The following is a 20,731-nucleotide window of genomic DNA, read 5'->3' on the forward strand; positions in this document are numbered from 1 at the left end:
AGCACTTTACGTTTGTTGACAAATCTCAAAGTGCTACACAAGCAGATTAAAAGCAAGAATAAAACATAATAAACATGTAAAGCACAGAAACATATAAAACATGTTTTATATGCATGTACTTGAGTATAAAGAGACAACTTGTCAACTAATTTTATGTCGTCACTTTCAGACCGAGCAGATTCTTGGCGTACATATGAAAAATTAGTGACCTTTATCACCTTGTTGACTACCCTTGACAGCATCACATAAATCAATCAACATGTAGCATCCTTATTATTGAAAAGATGGCTCAAACAGGGCTCGAACAGAATCATCTTGGTCTCTCTGCTATGTACCTGTCATGTGCAGATTATTACACTTAAATGTAATTAAATATTAACAGATGGCAAATCAGATCATAAATAAAATGGCAGGAGGCCTTTAATGAGTATCAAAGTTAGGACATAACTATGTTCTGCATATATAGGTCATTTCAATATCAGTACTTATTTTGGCTAATAAAATGGACAACACAGTAAAGTCAGATTTTTTCTTTAGATCTCGATTTTTATTCTTGTGCATTTACTTCTGCATTGTTTATTTTAGCTAGAATGCGCTTTTTTTTTTTTTTTTTTTTTTTAAAGTACAGTAAAAAATGGGGGTAACTTCGAAGGACAGGTATATACTCTCTTTCTGCACATCTTACCCCTCAAATAACTTTTGTAAGCTTTAGCTACAGTGCTCTACTTACTGTAGCTATATTTTTGATAAAAGAAAATTTCAGTATCTATTTAGGTGAGGCTTGAGAATAAATGTTTGTTTCAGCTGCTTGCAGGGATTCTGCTAGTGGGATTTTGCCTCAGTCTAAGTAAGTAAAAAATGCAGATTTTGTTTATCCACATCAATGATTGGTTATTGTTTATCTGCTTAATTCCCTGCTTAATCCTGTCAGAGCCTCCTATCACTAACTGAAAACACACAAGCAAATAAATGCTGTAACAACAGGCCAAATTTATTTAACCTCAACGGTAACTTAGCACATCTACCATGTTTAACTGTTAAAACATCCTCAGGTGTCAACCTCAATTTAAATTGAACTACATGCTTTAAGATTTACTTAAAGTAGAAAAGTACAAGTACCCGACTAAGAAAAAATGTATTAAAAACAAAAATGTGGTTCAGATTTATTCAACAATTTCCCAAAGTTGAAAAATATGGTAGTTTGGTATTAATGAAAAATAAGTTATTTAGCAACTTAACAAAAAAGTCAAGCTGTAATGTTTGGGCTGATTTTAACAATTTTATGTACTGACAGGCGCAGAAATAAAAAAAACAAAAACATTTTGAAACGTCGGTTGTGGGTGAGCGCGCTCCTACAGATGGATCATTGGTACAAGCCCTCCAAGCTTCAAATGTTGAAGCAGTTTAATGGATGTAGACACAGGAAATCTCATGAGCCTTTTACTTCACAATCTTTGGGCTGATTACAGTACTGATAATGATTGTAAACAGGCTTTTGAGCAGCAAGTTTAATACTGTAACCAATGCAAAACCTGATTTCATTTCAACATCATGTTTGATGTTTGACCTTTAGAAAGTTCTGTGATTAATGTGTTGTTTGAACAGTGGTGCAGCTCTGATGCATTTCTGACCAATGTTGCATTTGTGATATTTATTAATCATTAAGCCATATTAAAATGACAGATTGTCTCTGTCGTCTGCCTAATGCTCATTATGGCTGATGTAATTGTGGCTGTGTGTGCAGGCTTATGTGTGATTACTCCCAAGGAAATAGATTTGCACCATGAGTGGAATTTTAATGGAATGATGAAATCTTTCAAATTTTAGCTTAAAGTTTTGTAATTACCACAGATGCAATTTCAAGTAATCAACTGAAAATCTAACATGGAGACTAAACGATCAACTTTGCTGAAAGAAGTTAAGACATTATTACTTTATATGTTACAATGTGCAGGGTTTCTGAGTGGGATCTATTGTTTTATTAGTCTGGGGATATATCCTGCCACTTTAGCTTAACATTTTACCATATCTTCCAAGCATCATAGGTCATTGAAATTACAAACCAGCATGATAGTGACAAAATCCTGGTAGGTCAAGTCAATGACTGGTCATTGACTTGACCTACCAGGATTTGATTTTTAGCCTATAGCATAAGTAAATTACACTTAATTCAAAACTGCATAGTAGCCAGTTGTATCCACTTCAGCTACTTCAGTGGCCAAAATCTGTATTCATCCTGCGATTTCTTGTGTTCATTACATTATGCAGATTTAGTGGCAGAGGTGCATTGTGAGTTGTTGACTGTGAATGACATCAGTAGGAATTATTTGAGGATTCAAGAAGGCTCCTCCAACTTCCAACTTCTCTTGTTTAGTCAGAGTGCGTCTCTCTGAAACACTCACAGTATTCAGTTATTCCATGCAGCCTGAATATTTGATTTAGTTTCTGGGCATATTATTTTAAAGCAAGAAGGCTTTAAATGTGAATGTAATTGCCATAGTTTGAGTCTCCAACAGCCTTAAACAGCTCTTTACTGGCCCCCCTCCCTGTCCTTAACCCTGCTCCCATACTGACCTTGTATGGCAGAACAACAGCAGAGCCTCCACTAATGCCCACGATAGGCACAGCTGTCTGAGTAGAGATGAAGTCAAGGATCTGTGCCACTGCTTCAGAGCCAACATTGTCTTCAAACACCACGCCATGGACACGGTTGGTAGTGAGGGTGTCACAGATTCGGGTGAGTAGTGCCCGTGGGTTAGTGTTGTTGACCAGCACAGTGATGGGGTTTACCTCCAAAGGCAGGTCCATGAAGTTTTCCCTGCTCAAGCGTCCCTTAATTTCCGTCTGGTAGGCCGGGCCACTGAATACCACAGCCACGTTCACGGAAGGCGTGGGAATCCCAAACGGTCTGCCCGAACAGCAGGAGACAGTGCACAACAGCAGCAGTGACAGCGGCCACCACGGGGAGTCGCTCAAACAGCCTGGACGAACGCCCATCTCAGTCACCTACTGCCTAGGGAGGAGGTCAGGAGAAGGGATGAACATGTTAGATCAAGGTGACAAGTTGCTGACTTCTTCTAAAATGTTGTGATAATGCCCACAAGTCCCAGCTGGGTGGCCAGCTAATCAATGATCTTTTAACTTAATCTTCATCTCTGCTCAGTGAGCTTATCTGCCTGATATACTGTAGCTAAGATAGTGTAAGAGCCCATTAAAGGAATAGTAGGTTTAGAGTTTGTAAGCATGCAACATGAATCTGTGGCCAGGCTGTTGCATCTTAGGAAGACAGCTGCCACCCTGGTGCTGTTGCATTCTCCAGTCCAACCAAACAGATGGTGTTCAGTGTTTAATGCAACAAATGGCGAACAAGAGGATTTATGACTTGTCTCTCTTACTTTTGAAGCTGGTGCTTAATTTTTCAGCAGCCCAAGGCATGCAAACTTAGTCTGCCAGAGGTCTGCATGCATGGTTTTGTGTATGATGATTAATTGACATCCATAGTTTCGTGATTATGATTTGTAAGCTCTTTGGGAATTGTTTTTTTTCTAGTTAAATCTGACGTTTTTAATTATTTAGACAGCAAAGTCTATATTTATAAAGGAATTAAAAATCCTGTGTTGGCCTTTGAACAAATCCAACCTGTTTGTGCAACATTGCATCACTAATAGTCTGGATTGCTACCAGTAACTCTTGGCCATATCATTTTCATTTCTTCCAAAAAGGTAATTGCTCTGCTTTTTGCCCTCCGGTAGGTAATGGAGGAGGAAGGCCATGGGAGAGCTCTGTGATGTCATACCCTGTAGTGTTAGTTTAACATTCACATTGTAGCCAGACAGCAGTTTGTGTTGAGCTGTCAGACACACTTAGGCTCTTTGTCAAATCTGTCACAGTAGTGTTTGTGGCCCTGAGGGAGTGTTATACACTGGTCCCCTGTCACAGAGATCTGATCCACCATGTGATGGAATCCCAGTAGGGTGAATATATTGTAATCCCTTGGTAATCCCTGCCAGGCGTCATGGCCTACAGCTTGATTGTAGTGTATAAACTTATCAAGAGATTTGGCTATGGCACAGGGCTCAGTGTAGCTGTGCGATGCAGCACTAGTTATGTTCCACTTTTTTGTGTGGGACTAAGTGTGCTCCTCTTAGAAACCATCGCAGCACATGCAGGAATGCTTGGTTTATACTGTACAGCTCTTGAATCATGTCACATAGTAAAATCCAAACCAAAGACCTCACACGTGATGGAAAGGTGTACATGCTATTTTCTACATGTGATTCTCTAGGTAGGTGCTGTCTCATAAATCATATTATAAATTGATTAGTCCCCACTGTGAGAGGGCATCTACCACATTCTTCTCAATGACATTAGTCATGTTTCAGCTGCGACAGCAGTGGAATAGTTTGGGGTTAATGTCTCTGATAGGGAACAATGTACGTGGTCAAAATGCTTAAAAGATCCGACCTTCCATGTGTTTATTAAAAAGGCAGGCAAACAGCCCAGGCGGATATATGAAGGTTGAATACTTGCATGGTGGATATAGAATTAAACCAAACAAGAGAATGAGTCATGGATAACTTTGTGACAAGGCTTTGTATTAGCAGCAGGCTTTCTAATTTCAAGGCAAGGAAATTACAGAAAAAAAGGAAAAAACTCCCTTTGAGCTTTCAGCTTGTAATTATCTAATGTTTAAGTTGTGGACAAGACAGTTAAGCTTTGTGATGCAGCTGAAATGCAGATAGGCACTGTCGATTTCCTGGGTAGTGATCTCTGAAACTCAAAAAGTCAACTGCATCTATTAACTGCACCAATAAGTAAAGGAAAGAGGCTTTTTATTTGTGCTTGGGCTAAGTCCTCCAAAAACAGTCCTGTGTATGGGCTGAAGGATTTAGTTTGATGTTGGGGATCAAAAGTCACTGTGAACATCCATTGCTTTGAGAGATTTTGGAAATTGAAGCATGACTAGGTACATCCATGCTGAATTTTCAGGACCCACAGTCTATTTGGCTCTGAAGCTCAATTGCAATGCACACTACCTACATAATGTAATCGAGCCCTGAGCAAGAATCACGTTGCTGTTTGCATCATGACACTGCTACAGGCTGGATATAGCATGAGTCATACAGGATTGTGCCTGATGTGTACAATCTGGAGTCGTTCACTATCAAAGTCCTGGTATATTTGTTATATACAGACACACTGCTATGAGCCATGTGACATCTTTTATTTAAAATATCCAGTATAAGTTCCAGTTTATAACACTACCTATGTAGTTACAAAGCTATTTTTCTAACATATATTATTAGGTTACATCAATTCGGAACAAAGCTTTAGTCTAACAGTGTCTAACAGTGTTAGACTAAAGCTGTTTTACAGACTTTTAGAAATGTAATAAAATTAGCTGCACCTTCTTAACTTCAAGAACTGTTCTACAGCCATTCGAAAGTTTGTGTTTGCTCAATTTTGCACATCAGAATCCTTAGTTCACTAATCTGCCACACACACGTAAATAGAATTTCAAATGTAGTACTTGTTCATTTTGTTTTGTAAAAGTCCCATCTGAATATTTAGGACAAATAGGACAAAATGCACTAAATAAACAAAATGCAAGTCACATTAAAAAAAGGTTAAACATATACTCAGTTTTCACTGACTCTGTGGACACTTACTTTATCTTCAAACTCAATGTAGACTGTATCATTCATTCAACTCTTAACCTCAACTTATTAAAAACACTATAAATGAGCATAAAAATGACATGTGAATAAAGAAGTCGCTTTAAAATACCTCAGGCCAATCATTTTTCCACTCTTCTACTAATGATGTGGAAGTAATGAAAATCGGGAAGAGATTAGATGGAGAGAAATGAATAGCATTCCCAAAACTGTCCCTATATTCACTGTTTTCAGATTTGTTTGCCTAACAAACATTTAAGATGTGCTTGTCCCCCTCTAGTGGGTGACATTTGGTGGAAGCAGTTTCTTTGCACAATTAGCTGCTGTTCAGGAACTAAAGATGGAAGGTAAATTCAGAATAACTATTTTTGCCATTATGGTTTAGTTTGTGCCACACTACTGACAACAGGTAATAATAGAATCTCCACATCCTCATGTTTGGCGTGCACATGCATTTGCTTCAAAAGTCATTTATTCATTTATTTTTTTAACTGTATTGCTTTTTTGAAAAATATTTATATTAACCAATGTATGGTAATTCTCGGTAGCCCATAAGTGTAATTATGTTTTTAGATATTTTTTCTCCAAAATTATTATTAAATATTAAAAACTCAAATTATTAGGGATCCATGAAAAACATCTATGAAAAACCAGGGTGATGATTCACCTTTCAGCACGACAATGACTGGAAGCAAACAACTAAGGCTACACTGGAGCAACAGCATGAAAACAAGTCTCTGACTGTGACTGTTCTTGGGTGGCTCAGCCAAAGCCAAGATTTAAACCCCAAACATGCTTGAAGAGGGGGCTTGGGCACGTGTCAGCTGGATTGATACCAGATGTATACTCTTGGGAAGCAAACCAGACAAATGTTTGGGACATTGGTACATTTTGCAATCACTATAAACTCTCTAAAACGTGCCTTAAAGGCAGCGCACACTGCAAACTCCCACTTGGTATCTCTGCCTACTAAAAATTACTATACAACTGAACTGCAATAGCGATTCCATTTTTGTACAAAATGGAATCAGCTAATCATTATGTTCCGATAGAACGTAACTCTAAAATGAATAAAATTGTACTGTTAATTAATGGAAAGGCAGGTGCAAGAAGGTGGGTGGGTGGTGGATGTACAAAGCCCAGGACTATCAAGCCACAGCACAAGATCAGGTTGTAAGTCCTGTGTGGTTGGGTCCAGGCCAGAATATCACCTGTAAAACCAATTAAACACGTTTTGTGTGAAGTGACTGCCCAAACTTAATCCTTAAAATGCTTGAAGACTACAAGAATGCTCATTTCAGTAGAAATTGAAACAAGTTATTATTCTCCTAGTTCATATAATTTGCTAGACAAAACTACACTGTTACCATTTTATTGATACATTTAGTATAAACATACATGCAACTCTGTCATTTATTGTACATTAATACATACTGTATTGTCATTGTGGTTCTAGGAACTGTAATGTGGTTGTAATTATATTCGTTGGTAAATGTAATCAAGCTTTTAGTTTAGACGTACAGGAATATAATTTTCAGGATTTTCATAGGTCGGTCCCCCTCTCGCTTTTGGGTGTCTTGAGAAGCATGGAACTCAAGCATGGACAGTTGTTCTTGTGCATGGCAAAAGGCAACAGTGTTTAGTGAAAGTCCAACCTGAGTATTGTTTTAAGGGTCTGAATACTTAGTTAATAGTTTTTAATATTTAATAAACTCACTGGCCTGACAGCCAAGTTTAGAAAGAGTCCTGATAGATTCAAACCATTAAGTATTAAGGCTACTGTGCTCCTGGGAAGACTCATGACCTAAAAATTGTTTTATACTCTTGATTCACCAGAGTGTAATTGTAGGTCTATACAAAGAGTTCCTTAGACTTTATGGCTTGTTTGTTGTCCTGATATGCAGTCAAACCAATTCTGTGCTGTTCAACAATTCAAATAAACAGGCAACACTACACAACAATTAGAAACCCTCAAACCCAATTTCTAGAAATATTTCACTTTGACATTATGGGACATTTAATGTAAGCAGGCAGAAATATAAGTTGTGTCCATTTAAATGTAAATCTCATGCAATGAGTAAAACATGAAGGGTTCTGAATACTTTCTGAAGGCCTTGTTTGTTTTCTGCGCTGTAAATTGAATTATGCTAAGGTGAATGGACCTTCCTGCATCAACTGGCATTTTGTACTCCATATGTATGGCCTATGCAGTGTGATGAGAATATGAGCAAATTTGAATGCACACCTGATTATGCACACTGTATTATATTATTTTAGTATAATCTACCTCATAATTGTTTTTATTCCTTACTCCCTATCTCCTTTCTTCTTTAAAAAACTTTTTCTGCCTATTTATATGACAATTTGTCAGAATAGTTATTGTATTACTATTGCTTTGTCCTATAATAACTGCTGCTGCAAAAGCTCATTAAAGCTGCAACAGTAAATACATCTGGGTGACAGGTTAGGACTCATTGGTGCAGCAGTTAATGGCCGCTTTATATTCTGGGCAAAATGCCTCTGGTGCAGCTGTTTAACAGTGTGCACCTGTCCCATCTTCCAATAAATGATCAATGCGCTCACCCATTGATCTGCAACCTGCTGCTCTGTGGCACACATGCTAAAAAACCCATCCTCCTCTGTGCCATTCTTAACAAGACTGCTACCTATTCAAATGTCCCAGATCATCTTCTTCTAAGTCCTTTTCTGACATCAATAGGTCATTCAAATAGGTTTGAATGACAGAGACATCAGGTAGCCACTGCTCACTTCTAGACATAAGGCACTACGCCTGGAGTATAAGTGGAATGGGAACAAACCAAATGAGTTTTGGAACAATTTGATTTGGTCGGCTGAGACCAAAGTTGAATTATGGTCATAATCTCCACAGCTACAGTATGTGAGGCAAGAAATAAGCTCTTATCTGTGAGTAGGGGAACACCATTCCCACAATTAGAGATGGTGGAGGTTCGCTTTTTTTATTAAAACCATCAGGTGGGCTTGATGTTACAGCTGAACAGTGAGGTGATCTTATGTGTCCACCAACTCCTTCTAGATTTGCTGATAATGCCCTTTGCTTTGAAGAAGTACATTGACTTTGTATTCCTTTTATTCAGTGTATTTTTACATTTTCTTTTACACTGATATCCCAGTTTAGATACAGCTTACAGCAATTAATCCAACATTCAGTACAGCTTATTCTTTGTTGTAGGGAGGTATAATCCAAACCAGCATGCATTCTGTGTGGTGTGTTCAGTGAGAGACCATATTTAAGTTTTTTTTCTCAGAATATCAAAAAGTTTTGTTATTTAATTTTTTTATTTTTTATATTGCTTTCAGAGTTTGAGAAGTATTTGAGTAATGCCATTTCTTTTTATTTATTTTCAGTTGGACAAAAATGTGTTTACCACCACATAATTACACTGGTGACATCAATTTTTTTTTTTACTTTCACCTGTATGTTTTAATATGTTTTACTAAGTTCTGATTAAAAATACAGCCATGCTAATCTCTTTAAATCTGCAGCCATGTATCTAATCTGTAGATTCATCAGCCTCATAAGTACCGTTTGAGAGGTGATGAGCAAAATTAATCTGCATCCAAAAATATCCATAATTTTTCATAGTGTATGTGGACTGGATTGATTTCATGCTAGATCAAACATGTTCTATATATTCAGTTTCCATGCTAGTTAATGTACAACCAAAGCTTACGTCCACATATAACCTGCTAAATAAAATACTGGGTCCAATTAACAAATATTCTTCAAGGCAGATATAACACTGCTGTAAACATTTATCAGTATTTACAGTATATTACAATTATATAATATTGCTACACACTGCAACTAAACGTTTGTTTGTTGTATTGAGAAATGTACGTTGCTCTTAGCTTCCACACTGACAGTTCCACCACCTACACCTATAAAATGAACGTCTTTAAAAAAGTGATTTGTCATACCCTGGACACTAAAACTAAAATTATACATTTTGTTGGTAATTTTTCTTGTACATTGCCATGTAGCGCTCCTACACAGCTGCAAAATGGGTAAAAGTGCACGTTAATGCTGGAAGAATAGTTCTGAAAATGATAATAATCAGATATTGAACTTTGAATATTGAACCCTTTTAAGCTTTGTGCAATACAACTAAGCTGGAATATCAACCATACATCATTAGTGCTTTAATAAAAGCTTTACTGTATTAACACTATGTTGGAAATAATGCTGAACTGACCACACTTCATATCAAGTGGCTAGAGGAACTCAAACTTGACCTTTCTAATGAAATTTGCTTATGTTTCACATTGAATGTATTTTAGTATGCAAATTTAATTTGAATGCCATGTTACTGTAAGTGCCACGTCGAAAACCATAGCTTTATTATTTTAAAGGTCAAGTTTTTTAAATTCTGCACTGACCAACTCTTCAACAGCTGGATAAGGTCCCCCTGATGGCCATTTTTAATCATTTCTGCTGATATACTGCTCTATTCTTTATGCTGTACCTTTCTGTATTATGACTTTGTGATAAATGAGCCCTGCTGTCATATGGAAAGGCATAAGACCAAGATAGTGTCTGTCCTACTGAGGTGCACTCAAAGTGGAACCAGAGTGGATTCTTTCTAGTCCAAACGACCAGTGATTTATGAATTTCTGCTAAGCCCTGGAGACAAGGGCACATCTGATTCACTGGATGATATTAGCTCCTGTTACAGACCCTCTGTCTCCTTTTCTGCCAATGGCATTACAGAGATAGTTAAGGTATGCACGCCTCTACATTAACTATATATGCTAAGTGATCTGTCAAAGGATTGAAGTCGGTGTGGGTGAAATCCCAGCAAATCTGATGCGATCTTTACATTTGTATCAGTTGAAAGAGTCTTAAAATGTCATTTAAATGTTCACATACTGCAAGTGGAATCAGTTGAAGGATGTACAGGCTCCGGTCGGTGTCACTGTGCATAAAAGGATTTATACATTCAGGTAGGAAGTAGAGCTGAACTGAGCAGTTGGATCTATAGTATCAGAGGGCCTGTGATCAGCAAGTTTTAAATGCCACAGCAGATTGAATACTACAGTGTGTCACTGAGCGTTATTGCAGTTCTGTCTTTGATATACCATCTTAAACAAAGTCTACACAGGAGCAGCAACGGTAATCCTGCCCAATAACTGGAAACCGTTTGTGTTGCTTTACATTAAAACAATTGTAAATGTCTCAATAATTAAAAAAAAGCAGTAAATGAATCAACACAGTCCAAACAGAATCATCAATCACATCAAAATGCCGTGTCGAGGACACAGGTCCATGTGCTTGTATGTCATGACAGATGTTTGATATGCACGTTTCCCCTGTCCTTTCTCACATTTATTGCAAGTGTAACAGCATTTGCTTTGTCAGCACTCCGTGTAGTTTGATTGAACAGATTGCATATGCAAGTGTTTATGGGGTAATAATCTTTGCGAGACTACAGGCTACAGTGGTGTTGTGAATATATACATTTTGCCATAACACATGTATGGATGTTTACCTGAGGTGTAAAGACCTTGACTTGGTGCTGTGATATTGTTATTCCTATTCTGACCCTGGACTGACCTGGCATTTAACCCACAGTGGCTATTGACTTTCAGGGTTGTTGAGGAGTCCTTAGGCTGCCTCTTTTCCCTCAACCTTGTATGTTTGCACTGTGGTTGGTGTGTGGGATCAGTGTAAGAGCCTCGTTAAGCTGAAAGCATGGCTGCCTGTGCAGAACCAGACTGCCCCCTCTACCCCTGCCTCTGATCCAGCTGTCACCAGCCTGCTCTCACAGCTGACTCTGTGGCTACCCACACATGCAGCTGACCTCTGACATACTCACACATGTACACATGCTTTAATCCACATACGAGCATACCACTTTAGTTTTAATCTCTCTTCTTTGTGTGTACACACTGTTTTCTCATTCTCCCCTTTTGGAAATGGGTTTAAAGCAGGTCTGTACGAGATAAACTCAATGAAAACAAGTTTAAAACCTGATTTTCACGTATACCAAAAAACATATTTTCTCACTTATGCTTAGTATCTATTGGTGCAGTGGTGCCGAGCCGTTATTAAAACTAAATTAGTTTTAAAGGGTGGTTCTAAAGAAATAATTGAATAAATGTTTTGTTTTTTTGACTGTCACAATAACATTTTCATGGACGTGTTTGGTGTCCTTATGGGTCATGATAATTAAAAAAACACATTTTGTCATTAAATTTTTTTTTTTTGCCAATCAAACTATTTTATATATTGCATTATTTATTATATGTGATGCAATTCCTTCTTAATGTTTGTGATTGAGGCTTCGCCCTTATCAAATAGAGAAGGTCTGTTGATTCTGCTTGACTGTTACTAAAAGTCAAATAGTATTCACTTACTATAGAAACTTAGAGTTCTAGCAGTTGCACTTTTTGCATTGCATGTAGCTGTAACATAATCTCATTTAAATTGGGCTTGTCTGCACCAGATATACAAAAGGGTAGGGTTATAAATAAACGTTGGCTTCGGCCAAACTCCATTTCACTCTTACTTGAGGGGGCATCAATCATCAGATATTACAGCACTGACTGTAAACTGGAAAAATAATACAAAAATAAGTATTATGAATATACATTAAAATATAAAGACTGAGTGAATAGGTATTCACCATTTATTTCTAAACGTAACACTAAAAACAAAGAAACCAAAGACAAACTGAAGCTGGCTAAAGTGCACCTTAAAGCAGCAGATTATGGGATCCATAATTACAGAAAAAGGAAAACCCATTGAAAATCATAGAACTTCACTTTTGCCCATAGTGTTTGCTGGTTGACTGCCTTCAGTTAATGTTTGTAACATTTTATCGTGTACTTGTAAACCGTGATTGACAGACAGATCCAGTCCCTCTAATTGCAGCTAAAACGTGTAAAACTGTAACTTTTATATCTTTCTCTGGGGATGATATATTGATTTTTAGTGCAGTGAACAGTCCCTGAAAATAAAGACACGTTTTTATCTTTTGGAGAGGGAGGGTATTTATGCAACTTCCAGGACCAGTCTGTCATTAAAAAGTAGTAGCCTTTTTTAGTGTATATTTTTAGGTCCATTGGACACTTTGGCTGTATTGGTTAGGTGACAACAGAGAGTGACAAGTGACTGGAAGGTGAGGGAGTAGATGTGACAAAGAAAGCCAGGACAAACCGTAACTGCATCACGATCACAAGCTGCCTCCGCCAACAGAGCCACCAGGATGCCCTATGTCACTTTTTGTTAGGACTGACTACAGAGCATCCAGCCTGATTTCTTAAGATTCATGATGCAAAGTCAAACTGCTCTTTCTTTCCACACTCTTTCTTACCCATTGTAGTGTCTCTCCACACTGTACAGACACCATTTTTTTAAGGTTATCATTGTCATCCTTCATGGATACACTCCCAGCTGTGTCACTGCTCAGGGCTAATTGTGAAAAATTAAGCAGCACATATGCAGCTGTGAATAGAAAGCAATTAGGCTAATCAATTTCCCGTATTACAAATTTCATATGCAACCAACCGTTGACACACATGCATAAACACTCAGGTTGGAGTCAGTAGCCAAAAGAGGCAGAAGAATGACAACGAAAGAGAGGAGATGCTTGCTCCCCCCCCCAGCCTATGGCGTGTCAGTTTTCCCTCTCAACAGGGACAGAACGTTAGATGGGATGCAAGCAGCGCTGCGCCATGAATATAAATGGGCCTGGAGTCTCTGTTGTGCCCGTGAGCGCAGCCATAAACTTGGGGAGGGAGAGTCACACAGCCTGCCAGACCTCTTCAGCTCCAGGTTTAAGATCTCATCAGAAAGCCTGCATAGTATGAGAGTACCCAGGGGATGTCAGATCTTCCAGTATTGAAACGTGTGTCCGACGTTGAACAAGTAAAAGTCAGGTCTCTATAAATCGGTGTGAAAAGGATCACATGGTGATGCTGCATTGCATGATTCTGAGTGTCGCTATTCTGTCCTGACCTTGGATAGATCACTCTGATAGTGTCAACCTCTGTCCCTCCCCTGCAGTAAATGTTTAAGTACCATAGATGCTTGTGATTGGCTGTCAATCGGCGCAATATTCATCTGAAATGTTTATTGAAGTGTGCCTACTTGTTTTTCTCTTTGGACAGTTAGCCCAACCATTATTCCCTCTGTTTGTCTTTCCTGTGTCCTGTCAGCCATGTTCCATTCTTTTTTTTTTGTCTTCAGAGACAGTGAAGAAGGACTGAGGTCTGTTACCTTTAATATATGATTAGGTAGATGTGTTTGTAGAAGAGTGGAACAGCTGATAAAGCTGCTTCTAACGCTGAGATTCAACCCCAGATGTTTCAGTCTTCATGCAAGCTGCAAACACCCACTAAGATGCTGTATCCGTAACATCAAAGCAGATTATTACTTTCCTGAAAAACAATTTGTAGAAAGATAATAATAATAAATATAATGAAAATAACAATAATTATAAAAAAGAGAATTCGAAAGATTCTTGCATGGTTCAGTTTTCTGTTGACTTTCGGGCTGCATAAAATTATTCTTTTCACTTTCACAAAGCAAATCCCCGCATAGGATCAGAGGACCCCAGTGATGTCTTAAATTGCTTAAAAATTACATCATTGTTCTTAAGAAGATGACAATCAAAATTTGCCATAAATTATTTTTCTTGGAATTGCCTATTCAGTTTATTGACTACATGTTTTTGCACCACAGCTTATTCTCTGCCTATTGTAAACAACAAACAGCAGATGTACAGTATTGTGGTCATATGTTCACTATACTAAATAGATCAGACAGAAGTACTGTATAACAAACAGTATTTTTTATGCAAATATGAAATACCACAGATGGCGAATGTAAGTAATTGGAGAGGTTCTGTAAGAGGGATAGATGTTAAGTGTATTACTCCATCATAACGCGTGTGACTGTAAGAATAATTAGGAGTCGACAAAGTCACAGTGCTGGTGTTACATACAAACTTTTAATTATAGATTTAAAGACATAGCTAAGTGAGATCAAACACTGCATCTGCACAGTGTGTATTCAGCCAACCTCAATGTTTAAAATACCAATGCTTTTCATTAATGGGCCTTTACCATCATATTAACAAAAAGCAGGCTTGTTAATTTCAAATGTTACTTGGTTTTGGAGCTTTTTGACTCCCATGCAGCTTGACAGATTACAAAAGTTCCCAGCTACACTAAAAGTTTAGAAAAGTTTAGATTCATGCAAATATCTTCTCTCACCGTGTGAGTTGAAGCTGCCACAATCATTGTACTTACAGAGGAAATTGAAGCAACAACAACCAAAAAGAACTTGTAGTATGTGAGAGTCCTCACATGTAGAAGTAAACATATTCAGTGTGCTATATTGTGCAGCAATGTGTGTCTGCATATTTTTATGTGATGGGCTGAGCATTGGTTTCTCCTGTAACATACTGCTTTGCCACACACACGCGCACACACGCACACACACACACACACACACACACACACACGTACATATGGATGCTCATATTGCACTCTCATACATATGGTACATTCAATTAGTGAAAGTAGGATATGGTTGGCATAACATAATGAACAGCCATTTTTCACCTGCCTAACTGGTGCTGCATTGTTCACACCATCTCATATCACATTCCCGTTCTCAGGTAAAGTTAGTGGATATTTTTCATTTTACAACAGTGATATTTTTTACTATGATGTAAGTACTGAAATTTCATAATACTAGGGTGGACGCAGAAATACTAAGGTTGTGATAAAACCAACAGGTTAAAAAAAAATTCACCTAGTAATTTTATGTCTTCTCTGCAGGCTGGACGTTCATGTAAAATATGCAGTGTACATCAAAGTATTCTATTTAGTGTCATTCTGTTTATGTATTTATTTATTTTTTATAAAACATTTATGCTTTGTGTCTACAGTAGATGTTTTAGTGTGATGCTGAGAGACAAGACGATTTGTAATTTGGTTAAACTGACCCTTTAAATTTAATGCAGGAAGATGGCCATAGGCTACTGGGTATCCTCGTAAATTCTTGGTCCGACTGCATAACTGTCAAGATACACAAAACTTTACTTGCCATTTGTCGTCAAGGTAATTATCATAGTTTATTATCAACTCATTCATAAATGAATACATTCAGTTTGACAAGCTTTTACTATTGATGAATAAAAAACTCATTGGTACCTGCGCCCATAAAGATTGTTTTCCTTTGCCCTCTCATATGGCCAACAGGGCTGTTTGTTGAAACACCACCCCTCCCTACATTGGAAGCAAGTATCTTATAAACATAGTTGTGTGTATGTAAAATGGTGTGGTTTGCCTTAGAATCACTGATTCTTAATTGTCACATGATACATGTCACGTGATATGCATCACATGACAATAACAGCAATAGCATTAGTTTTATACTGGATTCGAACTCTGGTCTCGAATGTTACTGTGTTTTATTGACCTCCTTACAAACCTTATTCTTCTAAAAACTAGGTTTTGGTGGTGTGTTTATTACAGCTGGCCAGCATTGCCAAATGGTGTTGCTTTCTTTAAGTCATTTTTGGCTGCAGATGCAAACAAATAATACTCAAGTATTATACAGGTGGACAGTCTCAAAGAAACACTGTTTATAGATGATTTCAATTTTATAACAGCAGTATTTAAATAAAATATAGCTTTGTCCTTGTTGTGCTGTGCTGCGTCTGTTACTGGTTGTTATTGATTATTACTGTAGTTTATTTTAAGGCATAACTAGAGCCCTTTTTTAAATTAACTGTATTATTAATAGTCTTATGGAGACACCTGAAACAGCAATGACTTAGTTTATTCATCAGTTTTAACAAATGTCCACATTTTACCAGGAGATACGCATGCGTCAGAGAACTGACAGTTATAATGAATCTGAGCTTCTAGGGCACTTAGACATTTCTCCACCATGTATTTTGGAATAAAGTAGAGTAAGTAAATAGGTAATAAGTAGTAGGTAATAAAGTATTACCTACTGGATTGGCATGTTTGACTTGTTTTAATCATTTCTGGACAATATAGTAGGTCAGTGACACAGACAAATGAAAACATTGCCAAGTGTGAGTATTTATTGCTGGTTTTTGTGTCTCTATTAGAATTGCTCATAATCCCAATAATTTAGTGCCCAAAATGGTCCTTTTAAAGAATCTTTCAATTTAAACCTGCAGTGTGTAACTTAAGCTAGGTCTAACAATACTCAGAACTCAATCCTTGCTTTTAAGGGTGAGCCTCACTCAAAATGCATTCAGAAGTGAATATCTCTGCATCGCAGCCAGAACCTTTCAGCGATCCTCTGTCCGAGAGGCATCCACTGCACCTTTCCACATCAGGCAAGTGTTGGAGCACATTCTATTGAAAGATATGTGACAAATCCGGCACACAATAACTTTAAGAAAGCCTAAGCCTAATTCTAAGTTTGAGCCTTTAATTTGGTTTATCTGCTCCACATGTTAGAGACATGTCAGTCACATTCAGCATCCCCATAAATGATCTTAGATAGAAGTGAGTTTTAGTTTACCAATTCAGGTGTCATTCCTGAGTCCTTTTCTCAATTCAGTAATTACAGAATCCTGTCATTCCCTGACATTCTAAAAAGTCACTCTTCAGTAGCATTTCCCTGCAGCAACAGCAGCACCATCCCAGGTCTAGCGGGCAGGTATCAAAGCCCCTCTCAGCCGCTATAACTGTTTACAATGACGCATCGATCCACTCTGCTTAATCCCCCCAGCAGCTCGGCGAGTTAAAGCAACAGTCCCAACCACCACATGCACAAAGAGAACAACCACGAAAACCAAACACAGCGTGCAGTCTGATCCCCTTCTACAAGGATCCCGTCGAGCCTTGCTTTTGATTTGATCCTCTGCTCTCCGACAATTCCTCTGACAGTAGAGAGGAGCAGAAGGAATGAAAAGGGAAAGGTGGTGATGCCACTTGAAAAACTGCAATAAATCGCCAAACGGAGTGACGAAGGCAGGCAGTCACTTTTGAAAGTATACAAAAGAACATTTTAGAGCAAATTCTTCTTCTAACATAAGCTGACAGGTAAATGTTTGGATAAATGAGGTAATGACACATGTAAGTGCAACAGAAAGTGGCAGATGAAGGTGATTCGTTACCTGTGTTGGCAGTCCACATCCAGCCCTGACTCGTCACCACTCATCGCGTGTCTGCGGCTTCAGCTGTCCCGTTCCCGTTATTTTTCTTTTCTCTTTCTTTTCCCCTTTGGCCCTCTTGTTTTCCTCTTCCTCCCCCTCCTTAGTTCCTATCTTTCCTTTTTTTCTCTTCCTCTCCCTGCACTTGTTTGAGTCTATTTCAGTAGCAGCAACAGAGGAGCCCGCTGCGACGGTGGCATGATTTCCAGTTCTTTGGCAGAAGGTCACATTATCACTCGCTGGTTTAAAAAAAAAAAAAAAAAAAAAAAAAAAAAAGAGGGAGGGAAGAGGAGGAGAAGGCGGAGGAAGGACAGAGTGATGGGGAGAGATTAAAGTGTGGAGGTGTTAGAGGAAGGGAAAAAGGAGCAAGAAAACAAATAAACAAATTGTGCCTGTCCACAGTTGCACTTGTTTTCTTGGCTCAGTTTTCCACTATAGCATTAAAGTTGAACACTACATCAGAGTAGCATTCTTAGGTAAGATGTCCCAGAATGCGTTGAGCAGATGCCCACAATTGAGCATATCTATATGTCTTCAGCAGCTGCTCACCTCTGAGGAAAAGATAATTCCTCTCTTGGCTGAAGATTGAGAGTTCAGAAAAGCTCCAAAAGCTGCAACAAATATACACTTTGTTAAATCACCAATGCAGCTCAAATCCTCAATATTTAGCTCTTTAGTCGCTTCATTGTCCCTCACTGCCCAGTTCATACAGACACAGATGTACTCCATATTTTCCCGAGACACCTGTCCACACAGTCAGTCTCATCTATCACAGGTTGTGCAGGGTGACCCTTGTCTTCATTTCTCAGCCTCGATTCTTCGCCCTACTCTGGTGTGAGTGGCGCACTCGTGGCCACTCCATCAAAATAAAGAACGTAGAAGAAACGATCCAGCTGCCCTGAACGGAGCTGTCAGCGTCCAGCGACAGATGGCAAGAGCAGGAGGACAGATGTGAGTCAGCCTCTGGAGTTTGAAATATTTGCTGAAATGCCCATTTTGTGCTTTGCCTCCCTTCTATAAACACACCTAATTTTCTTATTCAAGTCTTCAGTTAACTGCACTTGTTGTCCTGTTTGTCCCTTTTTTCTCTCTCTCTCGTTACGTCTGCCCCTACTTTCCCCATCAGCAGAGCTTTACCTCTGGCTTCACTGGCTGTAATCCTAACTCCTACACTCCATGTCACAGAAAGGGCTTGTGAGCTCTAATCATTATGTAGTAAGGATTTATCCTCCTCTCATTCTCCCTCTCTCCTCACTGCTTCCCTCCCTCCACCCATCCTGGTTATTTCCCTCCCTCGGCTGTCGGAGCAACGGCCGCCCTACAACTCCCCACATACTACAGTCAGTATAATGCATCACCTTCCCTCACTCTTTCCTGAAATCCTTTTATTTGTCAACTAATTTGGCTTCTCTAGTTAAGCTCCATGGGTTTTTCTGTTTTGCTGCAGCTCACATCAACAGGTTTGTCCTTGAAATGCTCCCTGGGACCTTTTTCTCTCTTTGTTTTATTTATTTATTTTTTTGAGTTCTTTTTAACACTGAATTTATCGGTAAGATTTAACGGCGAGTTTGCCAAATTTCAACTCTCTATAGCCTTAGTTTAGGCAGCAAATGTACATTGATGGAGTTTTTCATCTTTAGGAGTTCAGATGATGTCATCTGGGGGGGGACCTCTGGAAAAACAGGTTGACCGTGATTACAAACTCCATATTGTTAGCAACAGTATAAGATAAGCTGAACTGAAGGTTCCCCTACGTGATGTCATCTGGGGGCATATTTCAGCCAGAAGAAGAGAGTTTTGATATAGGGAAATCAGTGGGAAGTTTGATGGGAAATATGTACATGTACCACCCAAACTAGAACCATAAAAAGCAAGTTCAAAATCACTGAAGGCGTCGTTTAATAATAATTTAATTAACTGTCAGTACAATAATGCAAATGATTTATTTGAGGTCGTTTAATGCAATGTAATTTAAGTATTTGTTATGGAAATTATATATCTGGAGGTATTAAGTTTTCAAGTTGTCCGTCCATCTGTCCCATTTTTGTCGACGTGATCTCTCAAAAGCACCTTGGAGTTAATTCTTCAGATGTGATAGAACATCCACCTGGACTCAAGGATGAACTAGTTAGATTTTGGTGGTCAGAAGTTTAGGTTACTTTGAAGCAACGTCTGTCCCATTTTCATCAACACAGTCTCTCATGAATGGATGGAGGGAATTTCGTTACATGTGGTAGAAATGTCTATTTGGACTCAGAAAAACTCCCGGTTGAAGGAAATGCACAACTGCAAGGTGGTAATTCTTGTTTATTTTTTGATTAGTCTTTTATCTTTCCTATGGTTGGCGATAAACTTTGCCACAGCTACATTCTCTGTACCTGAATAATGCCTGTCACTGCCAGAAGACTCACTGATGGAAATCTGTCTCGCCCTAACAGCACCTTTTTTTCTAACCACCTCTATATCACATTATCACACTGTGTTACTGAGTCTCCGGTGATGGAGAGAATGTCAACACTAGTCTCAGTGGCTCACACATTTACACATAGAGGATTTGGAAAAGACCTGCTATCATTTCTGAATCCCTCCCCCTTCTCGAGAGCCCTGATTTACAGAGCTGTAGTTTGACTGACGGGCAGAGGGAGAGATAGTTCCAATCTCTCTGGTATTATTTCGATTATCCAGCGTGCTACTGTGTCTATGTTGATGCTTAAATACACATTTACCCCAAATACTGAGTTTGGTTTAATAAACGAATTGACCTTAGAACAGGAAATGGTAGGATCAGAAGTATCGATATTTCTGGCTCTGGGTCCACACACCACCAGAGCCAACTACACTGGTGAACATCCGTCTGTAGTTTTTTAG

At 38.5% G+C, this 20,731-nt stretch overlaps 1 protein-coding gene across 3 annotated transcripts in view; it reads right to left on the reverse strand.

The window, feature by feature from the left end:
* Nucleotides 1-19,090, reverse strand: part of grin2ca (glutamate receptor, ionotropic, N-methyl D-aspartate 2Ca) — a 49,137-nt gene extending 30,047 nt beyond the window's left edge. For 2 of the 3 annotated variants that reach the window (XM_067477950.1, XM_067477948.1), the window contains exons 1-2: nucleotides 17,828-19,090; nucleotides 2,575-3,013 (exon numbers count right to left, since the gene is read on the reverse strand). In XM_067477950.1, the coding sequence (XP_067334051.1) occupies nucleotides 2,575-2,997 (423 nt within the window). In that variant the 5' untranslated portion in view covers nucleotides 2,998-3,013; nucleotides 17,828-19,090. The remainder of the gene's footprint in view (nucleotides 1-2,574; nucleotides 3,014-17,827) is intronic. The other variant, XM_067477949.1, reaches the window with a different exon arrangement.
* Nucleotides 19,091-20,731: the final 1,641 nt, after the last annotated feature.

This window comes from Channa argus, chromosome 15, assembly GCF_033026475.1.
Source record: "Channa argus isolate prfri chromosome 15, Channa argus male v1.0, whole genome shotgun sequence".
Taxonomy (NCBI): domain Eukaryota; kingdom Metazoa; phylum Chordata; class Actinopteri; order Anabantiformes; family Channidae; genus Channa; species Channa argus.